The sequence below is a fragment of the Tursiops truncatus genome, chromosome 1 (assembly GCF_011762595.2).
Source record: "Tursiops truncatus isolate mTurTru1 chromosome 1, mTurTru1.mat.Y, whole genome shotgun sequence".
NCBI classification, from domain to species: Eukaryota; Metazoa; Chordata; class Mammalia; order Artiodactyla; family Delphinidae; genus Tursiops; species Tursiops truncatus.
Window position 1 is genome coordinate 145,262,078 of NC_047034.1, and position 11,311 is coordinate 145,273,388.

The 11,311-nt window shown below is 59.6% G+C and overlaps 1 protein-coding gene across 3 annotated transcripts; it reads left to right on the forward strand.

The window, feature by feature from the left end:
• Positions 1-1,121: 1,121 nt before the first annotated feature.
• On the forward strand, positions 1,122-6,957 carry PDZK1IP1 (PDZK1 interacting protein 1). Of its 3 annotated transcripts, none has more exons than XM_033867062.2 (5): positions 1,122-1,230; positions 1,470-1,659; positions 4,022-4,130; positions 5,855-5,950; positions 6,577-6,957. In XM_033867062.2, the coding sequence occupies exons 2-5, from the start codon at positions 1,593-1,595 to the stop codon at positions 6,647-6,649; spliced, it is 345 nt and encodes a 114-aa protein (XP_033722953.1). In that variant the 5' UTR covers positions 1,122-1,230; positions 1,470-1,592; the 3' UTR covers positions 6,650-6,957. The 3 variants fall into 3 exon arrangements, with proteins under 3 accessions (XP_033722953.1, XP_033722956.1, XP_073646213.1); XM_033867065.2 differs by having other exon boundaries at positions 1,169-1,230; positions 1,484-1,659; XM_073790112.1 differs by lacking the exon at positions 1,122-1,230 and having other exon boundaries at positions 1,301-1,659.
• Positions 6,958-11,311: the final 4,354 nt, after the last annotated feature.

An 11,311-nucleotide genomic window follows, 5' to 3' on the forward strand; every position in this document is an offset into this window, starting at 1 on the left:
CCTGGCTGTTCATTAACGCACAGGGTGCCTACTCTGGCCAAACTTTGTGCCGTGAACACTCTGAAGACACCCAGTTGGGGTAGGACAGACAACAACTGTCTAGGTATAGGAGGCGTCACTCACCTCCAAGCCACGTTCCCCTACGTCATCTTGAGACCCCGTCATTGCATGGCTGTGTGTACCACCCATGGTAGTGGGCACACACATACACACACAGGAAGCAGGGACGAGGCATGATGTCTGGGTGCTACCACTGGCAGGAGAAAGGGCTGCCCAGGAGGTCTTGTGAGCAGCCGTCTGGTGGCTTCTGGGCAGGGACGCTGTGGAGGGGCTTCCAGCTCACGCCCTGGCTTCTGAGGACCCTCCATCTCTGAGACTTTGCCCCAGTCTTCTGCCTCCTTCTTTCTTGACATCTGTGGAGCCAAACTCCAGCATCCCTGGCTTCCTGTACTCCTGGGGGAGGGGAGGGGGTGGGGAGAAAGGAAACCCAGTATGGCCCTTGGCCCCGGGGCCTCGACAGGTACTTGGGTCATTCTCAGTTCCTGAGCTGGAGGGTCTCATGGGCTCCACGGGATCTTAGGAGTTGAGGGCCCAGGGGTTCAGGGCCCCAGACTTGGACCTTCCACCTGGGGTGTCCTTCTTTCGTCCTCTAGAGCACGGCTGTGTTCACTTACTTCTCTCCCTGTGATGGGTGGAGAGGGATCAGAAGGTGTGTGCAGAGGCCTCTGACCAAGCCCAGATCCTGTCCCAGCTTCCAGGGACCACCTCTGGGGCCAGGAGGAGGAGCTGAACTGGGTCAGGTCAGCTGGGCTGTGTGGGGAAGGCTGGGACTGGGACCCTCGGGCCCTCTGTTGTGATCCCCATGGGAGAGGCCGCATTTAGAGAGTTGCTGAGCTGGGCAGGGAGTGCAGGGACAGAAGCCAGGGCTGTGCCCCAGGACTGGGGCCCCGGGGTCTGGGTTGGCTGACTGGGGACAGGTGAGGGGAAGAACAGGAAATGGGCCAGGCTCTCGGGGAGCGGGAGCTTTGACCTTTCCCTAGCCTCCGGGATTTTCCCCGTGTCCCCGGGCCAGCCAGCAAATTAATTAATCCCACCTTCAGCCTTCCCAGAGGCCCCACCCACTGGGCTCATTCAAGGCAGGAGAAGAATGTGTCACTCTATCCCCAGAGCCCAGCCCCGCTGCCAGGAAGGGGAGCTGACGCAAGACTCCAGGAGGCCTGAGGCCTGGAGGTGAGGCCCCGATTCTCCCCACGTCTCCCAGGACCTCAGACCCATGGTCTCTAGAAGATGACCCCGAAAGCCAGCCTGAGTGGGCTGGGCTCCAGCCAGGGGAGGCCAGGCCTGGCACATTACCATGGGAGGGAGGGCAGGTTCGCTCCACCTTCCCGCCTCCGTCCTCCTTACTAGAGCCTGGGGCAGGAGAGAGGTGAACTGAGCCCTGTCCCTTCCCTCTCCTCCTTCCTTACTAGCACCTCTCCTCCAGGGTCAGACGGAGACCAGGCTGATCTCAGCAGACACCGACAGGCCCCAGGGCAGCTCCAGGAGCCCAGATTCCAGCGGCCGGAGAGAAGGCCTGGGAGCTGCCTGCAGCCATGTCAGCCCTCGGCCTGGTCATCCTGGGCCTGCTCACGGCAGTGCCACCCGCCAGCGGTCAGCAAGGTAGCACAGGCCTGGGCCAGCCTGGGGTGGGGATAGGGGCTGCAGTACTGGGTGCTGGGAGCCCCGGGGTGGAAGGGGTGGCCTTCTGGCCCGTCTCATCACCCTTGGCACCTACGCTTTGGAGGGGGAGCAGGGACGGGCTTAGCCAGAGGAACCTCCAAAGGAGACACAGGCTTCTGTCTGTGACTTGTTTCCCACGAGTGAGAAATGGGGGCAGCAGGGGAAATATTGGATCTAGGGTCTAGGGTCGGGGAGGGGAGTTGAGACCCACGTTCCAGGAGCAGGAATTGCCCTAGAGGTGGCTGGTTGCTGAGGACAGAGCGTCGGGGGCTATAAGGGGGGTGGGAATAGTGTGTGAGCCACTCTCAACGGCAGGATTGTTTCAGGGGTGGGCAGTGCTGTCAGGCATTTGCCCATGGCTTTGGCCTAAGTTGTTTCCGCTTCCTACCCAGAAGACAAGTGTCCCAGTGTGGCCCCCACCATGTGCCTGAGCTCTTTGTCCAGCTCTGCCTCTGTCTTGCTGTGTGGCCTTGAGCAAATCACTGTCCCTCTCTGAGACTCAGTTTTCTCATCCATAAAATGAGGACAATAAACCTGCCCCACCCACCTCCCAGGGCAGCTTCCACTCAGGGGTGGGGAAGGGCTTCACATTGGTAAAGCACCACACCCACCATCCGGTGTCAGCCCTGAGCTGTGGGGAGTCTGCCGGTGGGATTTGGGTCCAGGGCGGGTTGGCAGAGATGCTCCCAATGCCCCCCTCCTTTGCAGATGCCCTGAGCTCTCATGCATGTCTGCTTCAACTCTGTCTCTCAGGTCTTAGAAGCCCTCTGTGGGAATCGAAGATCAGAGGGGTGGAGTAACTTGTGTGGGTCACACAGCAGAGCAAGAAGGGACAGGGCTCAGTTCACCTCTCTCCTGCCCCAGGCTCTGCCCCTTATGCTATATGTTCATCCCAGAGCCACCTGGAAGGAGGAGCAGTGTCCCTGGTGTGTCTGGAAGGAATTGGCTGCAGGGTCTGGAAGAAGCAAGGACAAGCCTCCCAGGGCTTAAGCCCTAACTCCCAGTTCTTGAGTAACCACTGACCTGAGGAGACAATGGGTCTGAACTATTGTTTTTTGGGGAAACAATGAGTCCAAAATACAGCTTTTTGGCAAGTACGGAACTTACAGTAAGCATACTGCGTATCTTTTGTTATCCAAGGAAATAAGCAAGGGCTGACCTGGCCGCAGGACAGAGTTCCCAGAGCCCTCCCTCCTTCCCAACACCTGCCAGGCTCAGAGAGCGCTTGGAGAAGAGGCAGGGCCTCCCTGCAGCAGGAGAGCTTTCGGGTAGACTCAAGGAAGGACTTCTGAGCAGGAGTGAGGCAGAAGGAGATTTTTGATGTTCAGCCTGGGCCCCTCAAGATACAGGATGGCACTAGGGAGGCAGGTGTTTTGGCCTGGAGGCAGGATGCTTCAAAAGTCTCCTGTTGGCCTCTCTCCCCTCCTGAGACCTCTAACTGCTACCGTGTGTCTGTCCTCTGCGGGGCCGGGCCCCCTCGGGCTCACAGAGCACAGGGATGTCCGGGGAGAGGAGAGCCCTTTGGGGCTGCCAGTGGCTGAGGGCAGAGACTTCTGGGAAACCCGAGGGTTAGAGGTGGTGTCAAGGGGCAAGGGGCAAAAGGCAGAGAAGGTGCCTGGAAGGGGTCTCGAATTGGTCTCTGGCCCAGTCAGTCCCTGGGGCGCTGAGCCAGAGAAGACAAAAGACCCAGAGGAGAGCTTGCCCCTCTGTCTTGACTTTCCAAAGACGTTCTGTCCCACCCCTTTCTCTGGGCACTCCTGGCACCCCAGCCCCGTCCGCCTGCACTCCCACGCCTACCCAACCCCACAGAAACCTCTGTTACGAAACAGGATCTTCCAGATGCCAGCCTAGTCCTATTAGCTCTGGGCTGCCTTAGCCTGGGAGCCGGGGAGGAGGGGAGCCACCCTCACTGGAAAGGCCAAGGCCGTCTGTTCAGGGGGCTGCCCTTTGGTCCCTGGGGCCTAGGCACTCCCCGGGGGCCCTGCACTGACCCACTGCAGCGGGGGAGGGGTGGGGGGGGTGAGGGGACGCTCTGGGCTGCCTGGACCTCAGATGCTGCTCTCTCAGGCTTGTTCCCTCCTCAGCTCCTTTCCTTCTTCCCAATCCTGTCCTCCTCCAAACCACAGTCCCTTTTATAAGCCCAGGGGTCAGAGGGGTCCTCGTTCCCCAGAAGGTCTCCACTGGTCCCGGCAGCAGGCTGGTAGCCTCTAAGCAGCCCCGGGGGGCGTGAGGCCCCACCTGCACTGGCAGCCCCCCTGTGCCCAGCCCACTGCAGCACCCGCCCCCACTCCTCCCTTTCCAGGCCTGGGGAACCTGCAGCCCTGGATGCAGGGCCTTATCGCCGTGGCTGTGTTCCTGGTCCTCGTTGCAATCGCCTTTGCCGTCAACCACTTCTGGTGCCAGGAAGAACAGTGAGTGCTGTGCGGGGGCCCTGGGAGCTGCACCGGCGCAAGCCGGGAGGTCCCAGGACCACGGCCACTGCTCTGGTAGCAGTGAGAAGGGCCGCAGAAACCCTGAGCCCATTCCTCTCACTGTGTGGAAGGGGCACTGAGGCCCCAGGTCTCAGGGACCAGAGCTGAGGCTTGCTGGAGCCCTGCGAGCGCACTTGCTGCGCTTCGGGGAGCCGTCTTCTCTTCTTGGAGTCTCAGTGTTTCTATCTGTATAGTTGGGACAGTGGCCCATCTGTGATGGACACCGTGAAAACCCCTGGACAGGAATGTTCTGCCCTTCTTCAGAGTCTGCTCCTGTGTCACATGCAGGGGCTACAGGGGGGCAATGGGATGGACACTACTCTTGTGCGCACAGACTCCCAGACCAGAAGGGAAGGCAAACATGGAAGGGGTGATCGCAGTGTGAGTGCTGACGCTAAGGAGCAGGCAGAAAGCAGTGTGGGCCTGAGCCGGGGGGTCAGAGAAGGCTTCCTACTGTATGTTTATCCTGAAGCCCAGGCAGGAGCTGAGTGGGGTGGGAGAGCACTGCCATTGAGGGAAGAGTCACTGGGGGTCCTGAGTTCGGAGCAGAGCACAAAGGTAGAAGGGGTTGGGCTGAAATCCAGCTCACTCCACACCTGCTGACTCTGGGGCAAGGCTGCATCTGCCCCCAGCTCTCACACCGGCAGCCTGGTGCCTGGGTACCAGCAGCAGTGTAGGACCCACTGAGGGAACAGAAGCAGCTCATGGATGGAGAGGCCCGAGATAGACTGCTGAGGTCGGCAGGGCCCAGGCCAAGCAGACCCTTGGGCACCAAAGCCCCGAACTTTGGGCTTTATCCTCAGTGCAGTAGGAATCCAGGGCAAGTTTGTAAGCCAGTCTTGGGATGAGATGTGGCCGGAATGGAATCACTGGCTGCCCCGTGGTGGATGCTTTGGGCCAGTCTGCAGGCGAGGTGAGCAATGAGGGTGAGGTCAGGGGAGAGTCTGAGCTGTGGAGGCGGCAGAGCAGATAGAGAGAGAGTACACGTCTAAGAGCTTTCTAGGAGGGGGTGGGGACACTGAGAACAGGAGGGAGGAAGGACAGGGATTACGTCCAGGCTTCTGATGGGACCACCCACTGAGACACAGACCACAAGAGGCAGATCTGGGGCAGTTTGGGACATATTAAGTCTGAGGTGCCCATGGGATGTCCGAGGAAAGATGAGCAGTGGTTAGGGTCCCTGTGACCCTCATAAGAGTGGTGTCTGGGGAGCTGGGGACAGAGGACACACTTGAGTAAGAGGCGAGGAGATTTTTGTCGGAAATATTGCTTTTCTCCACTGGCCCCAGCTCTGCTGTCAGTGACCGCTCCTACCGCCTAGGAGAACCTTCCGGAAATCTAGGGCAGACACTGAGTCCTGCTGGGTCTGCCCTGGAGCTGAGCTGAGGCCAGAGGAGAACAGCAGAGGGAGGCCAGGAGGTGGCCGGTGCAAGGCCTGGGGTGCATCTTTGGTAGATCTCAGGCTGGGACCTGAGGGCCCCACAGTGGAGCAGGGAGAAAGGTGTGCGGCCCCACGGCCAGAATCAGGCTGTTGACAGGGCCCTGCTGGAGAGAGGAGCTTCTGCCTTAGGGCCTATAGAACAGGGCCTGACTGGACTAGAGGGAGGAGGGGAGACCGAGGGAGAGGGGACCCAGAGAGCCCTGATGGTGAGCTCTTTCCCCAGGGAGCCTGTGAACATGGTCATGACCGTCGGAAACAAAGCAGATGGGATCCTGGTAGGAACGGACGGCAAGTACTCCTCGATTGAGGCCAGTTTCAGGTGAGGTGCTAGTATACGGCTGGCTACCCTGTGCTCCAGGGTCCCCTGGGGACCTCAGGACCAGGTGCTTCTGAAGGGGAGAGGGCTCAGAGGATGGGGGCTCATATGGGGAAGGGCTCAGTGAAGAGAGGGGGTTCCGTGCGGGGAGATGGTGAGCGATGGGGGCTTTGAGGGCACTGCAGGGCTCCACGGGGACATGCAGCCTCAGCTTGGGAAGAGGGTTCAGTAAGGGGATGGGGACTTGGTGGGGGGAGGGCCTCAGGGGGTGGATTGGGACTCATAGGGGTGCAGTGGGGAAAAGAGGCTCAGCGCGGGAAGGGGACTCTGAAGGGATGAGTTGGGGGACTCAGTGTGTGGGGGGAGGATCTGTAGGGGAGGGAGCTCAGTGGGGAGGTGGGTTCAATGGGGCCCAGTGGGGGGAGGGCAAGGTGGAAGAGAGAGAAGGGGTTCAGGGGTGGTGGGGAGAGGCCTCAGGTCTCAGGTGCAGAAGACCAGATGTGGTCAGGGGAACTCCCTTCTGGGGCTCAGACATTTATTCTGGAAGACACTGCCCTCACAAATGCAGGATGGGTCAGGGAGAAGGGGATGGGACAGGAGGAGCAATGACCCCTGTCATCCTCTTTCAGGTCCAGTGAGCACGAGAATGCCTATGAGAACAACCTGGAGGAGGAGGGCAAGGTCCGCAGCACCCCAATGTGACCCCTGCTTCCTTGTGCCCGATGTCCAGGCCCCTCCTTCTCTGTACAGGAATCTGCAGTAAGGGGCTGACCCCTCCAGCTCTCACACCTGCCCCACCCTCCAGCCAAGCTCGGAGCTCAGACTATGTCCAGGTTGGGGCTCAGCCGTGGCTTTGGGGTCCTAGGGGGCCTCCCACTCAATTCAGTTCAGAAGACCCTTCTGAAAAGGACAATCAACTCAGCACCTCCCATCCTGCCTCACATCTCCCTCCCTCCAACCGTGGAAATGGCTCTCATTTCTGTGAAATAAAGACGTTTTGTACTTCTGTGTCTGAGGCTCCCAGGGCTCAGAAATAGCTCTTCAGGCTACCAGTGAGGCCTGATCTTGCTTTCTGGAATCATCTTCCAAAGCCTCTGTCATGGTGATTCTGGAGGATTTCCCAGGAAGCCCTCTCTGGGAGAACACCTGGGGCCAGGGAGCACACCCCTTACTCCAGGCAGAGACCCTCCTACAAGTGCCCCCTCTCTTGACCTGCCTTTCACAACCACAATTCTGGGCGATTCTGGGGTCTTCATGCAGCACCAACATCCTGACCCCCTGTCTCCATGCTGCCGGGCACTGAAGTGGGCTCACTCATCTCCCGTCCATCCAGCTCTGTCCTCCTGCCCGTAGCCCTTCTGGGCTGGGCTTTGGGCATAGGAAGCCCCAGGAAAGAGTCTTGGGCTAGGACTCAGGAAGCCCAGATTGCAGTCTGCGGTCCTCTGCTGACTTGCTGTGTGACTTTGGAGAGTCACTGTCCCCTCTGAGCTCTGCTAACCCTCTGTGGAGGATTTGGCCAGTCCACCACAGAGCTCGAGTAGAATCATCCTCCTTAATGTCACTGACTCCCAGTCCTGGGGGGACCGGGGCCGAGTAACTGGGCCCCCGGGGGAATGAAGCAGGAGGGAAAGGACACGGGAGGCTTGACTCAGCCGGGCTGGCTGACCGTGGAGGACCCTCACCTCTGTGACTGTCATTCTTATGGGAACAGCCTCTGTCTCTCTGTCTGGGGTGACAACTGGAGGCTGGTTTCCCCAGGAGCACTCCCAGATCCAGAGGAGAGGGGCTGGAAGGCAGGAGGCAGCCCACCTTGTCCCAACGGTCTCCCTCTGTCGCCTGTTCCAACCTGTCACAGCCCCTCGTTTCTCCGTTAGAGCTGCTCCTCTGCTGTTCCAGGGTTTCACCCAAATATCCCTGGGGAGACCCATCTGAAATCCAAATTATCCTTCTCACCTCACTGGGGTCTAGTTTGCAGCCTGCAGCAGAGGGAAGATCCCCGAGCAGAGGGCTGGCTGGGTCTTTGCCCTGCTGTGTGACTTGCTTCCCCTCTCTGGGCTTCAGCTCAGTGAATTGTGGCTGGAGCTCTTGTGATTCCCACTCTAGGCTTGTGTGCACATGGCTGGATGCCTTTTCACCCATCTCTGCCAGTTGAAACTGCATATTCCTTTTCCTTGGCCCTGCGTGGGTTCCTCTTCCTCTAGGAAGTCTTCCTTGGTTAGACCAGAGGGCGGAGTCAGCTGACCAGCCTTTGGCTGCCTTGGATCTGATCCTCCTTGCCTGAAGCTACATCCCCTCCCACCTCTGCCTCCTGTTGTCCCAGGGGGGTTCCAGTCTGACCCCTCACTGGCCTGCCAGGGCCTGAAGACAGAGATACCATCCCTCTGTTTTCCCTCCAGCCCCTCACACTCGTGAGGTTTCACCAGCAGGAGCTGTGGCAGCTGCTGTCCTGCCCTGGCGCTGGGGGTGGGGGAGTGGGGAGCTGGGGTCGGGTCGGGGAGGCAGAATCCCCAGCAGGCTGCCTGGGCCTCTCCAGGACCCTCCTCAGCCCCTCCCCAGGGGCAGGACCAGGATGGTGGGAACTCCATCCTGGGGTCCTTGCCGTGCGGGGCTAGCACTGACCTTCCCTCCAGCCCCATGTTCCTGCCCTGACAGGGGGCAGGGGGCATGGAGCTGCCGACTCCAGAGCTGCCCGAGCCCCCAGTCCTTATCGCCAGTTCCCACCTGCCAGCCTGGCCAGAGGAGGGAGGGAAAGGTGGCTGGGCCCGGGCCAGGGCGGTGCTTAATGACCCTCCGGGGGCTTAATCGCAGACTGGCAGCCGCTGAGTGGCTCGGGCTGGCTCCTGGAGAAGGCTGATAACACACCAGCTGGGCCCCCCACCATCTATCGGGGCTGCACAGCCAGTCCCTAGGGGGCGGCGCTGGGAGGGGGAGCCTCTGGGCTCAGGCTGGGCGGCAGGGGAGATGGGGGAAGCTCTCCGCCCCCCGCCCTGGGGGAAGCGGATTCTGGGCTCCTTGATTGGCAGACAAGGGGGAGGATGCTCCTTCAACGCCTTCCTGCTCCCTCCCCACCCCTTCTCCCCAAGCAGGACCTCCCCCATCAGGGCCCGGTCTCCTCTTCGGCTCTCCCAGCCTTTACTCATCTCTGTCTTTGTGCTTCTGTCTTTTTCTGAGCGTATCTCTCGTCCTGTTTTTACCTCCATCTTCTTGTATCTGTCGCGTCTCTCCGTTCTCCTCCCTGCACCTGAACTCAGTGCTCACCGGCCTCTCTCTCCCCTCGCATCCGTCCTCTCTTTCCAGCTGGCTCTCCCTGTGGGCCCCTCCCTAGCTCTCCCCGACGTGCCCGCGCTTCCCTGATGCCTCCTCTTGGCGGGCAGACTCCGGTGCCCTCACTGGTCTCACTCTTTGTGCCCTGTGTGATGTCGCATGACCTCCAGCTGAGCCCGCCACCTGCTCTCTGGGCAGAATGCACGGGCTGCCCAGGCCCTGGCTGTAGGAACCCGAGGTTCTCTTACCCACACAGGGCGTTCTGGCTCTTCCAGCTTCCTGGAACAGGGCTTGCACCTTTCTTATTCTTCTCCTACCTAAAACATGTGGATTTCACAGGGTTACATTATAGGTTACACACAAACTCATGCACTAAAATCTCCACGCAGGAAATGAAGATAGGTTGCAACACGGCTTACTTCAGTTAGACTTGAAGAGGAAATTCCAGCCTGGAGATGGTTTTGAAAAAAGGCTGCAGGGTTCTAGCTTGAGTGTCACCTGTTGTTACGACAGAGTTAGCAGGGCGTTGGGCTGATTTTCAAGATGACTTCCCTTATGCTCAGAGTGACATGAGCAGGAATACTGCTTGCTTATTGCGTTTCAGGGACCCATCAGATGGGAACTACTGCTGGCCAGAGTCTCCTCCCCAAGTGCAGGGTAAAGGAGTGGGTGTGGGGAGAGGTGCGGAGTGGGTGTGACTTTCTCCTTATCCTACCGGAACCCCTTGGACCAGCCTCACAGATGAGTCAGATGGCTGGAGCCGGCAGAACTCGCTCTGGGATGCCGGTGGGAGGCATCTGCCTCCCCTCCAGATCTGGCCCGGGGCCCGGAGCCCCCAGCTCAGCTCTCCTCCCCCCCCTAGCCACTCCACCCTAGTGGCCAGGAGCTTGAGCTTAAGAATCATGAAGAGACTCTGGTTCAAATTCCAGCTCTTCTCCTCACTGCCTGTGGGACCACCTGGCCTTTCAGATGCTCCTTTCACTTGCCAGTAAGATTGGTTCTGTCATGGCTGCCCTGCGGGGCTGCTGGGAGGACACAGAGATAATGTATGTGATATCATCGCACCTGAGACTCGCCAGAAGTCTGCCTAGGCTCGGCTTAGAAGTTACTTCTTCTGGGAAGCTTGTCCCCAACCCCTGGGTTAGGGGCTTCCTCTGAGCCACACCAGCCAACTCTACACTCACTGCCCCGTCTTGTCTGTTTCCTTGTCTGTGTCCAGCTCCAGCCCCAGTTCTGGGAGCTCCTCAAGGGCAGGCAGGGGGTGACTTTCCTCTCTGAGTCACCAGCACCCAGGACAGGGCTGGGCCCAGGGAAGGGAAGCCCAAGGGATGGTGAAGAGACCCAGAAGATGGACTAAACCCCAGTCGTCTGTCCAGCTGTACGTCTGTCCGTGCCCCTCAGCCTCACACAGGCACAGACACACACCTGCACGTGCTCTCTCAAGCTCTCTCTGGCTGAAGGTCCTGGGGTCAGCGAATACTGTTACTCCATCTGGTCTGCGGCTGGCGGGGAAGGGCTGCTCTCCCCCATCTGCCTGTAGCCTCGGCTGCCACCTGGTGGCTGTACACTCAATGGGACAGGCAGATTCAGCAGAACCTTTGAACTTGACCTTCAGGGGGCTCTTCCCCCTTAAGCACCGGCACCAAAGGCCTTCCCATGGCATGGCCCCGGGGACCCCATAGGTTGTGCCAGCACCTTGCCCTGCAGGCTTCAAGGGCAGCCGGGCCTCCAGTGTCCCCTCCTTGTGTGGCTAGAGGCCAACTCCGTGAAAACCTCAGGTTCCGCGCACTACTGGTGGGGCCAGGCTCTGGGGCACTTAGCCTCCGGTCCTGATGACACACCTCCCTTTCTCTCAGAAATGGTCTGAGAGCCCAATGGCATCTGTCCTGAGTCGCTATTCCAGAGAGTAAGGAATGACAGTGTTTGTGGTGCCCTGTTCCCTAGAGACCCTGGCCCCCTGGAGAAGCAGAATAGAGAGAGTTTGATGAGAGAGAGTGCGAGAAAGTTCAAGGACGAGTCTCAGTACTTTCCTGAGCAAGCTGGAAGATGCTGGAGCTGGGGGGACACCTCACTGTGTTGTGTGGACTGCACCTCTACCTG

What these genes read in the sequence shown, in the direction of transcription:
- PDZK1IP1 (XM_033867062.2), top strand. Translation starts at nt 1,593, where the DNA reads ATGTCAGCCCTCGGCCTGGTCATCCTGGGCCTGCTCACGGCAGTGCCA. An exon ending in ACCCGCCAGCGGTCAGCAAG is followed by an intron (nt 1,660 to 4,021) that starts GTAGCACAGGCC and finishes CTCCCTTTCCAG; the next exon opens with GCCTGGGGAACCTGCAGCCC. An exon ending in TCGATTGAGGCCAGTTTCAG is followed by an intron (nt 5,951 to 6,576) that starts GTGAGGTGCTAG and finishes ATCCTCTTTCAG; the next exon opens with GTCCAGTGAGCACGAGAATG.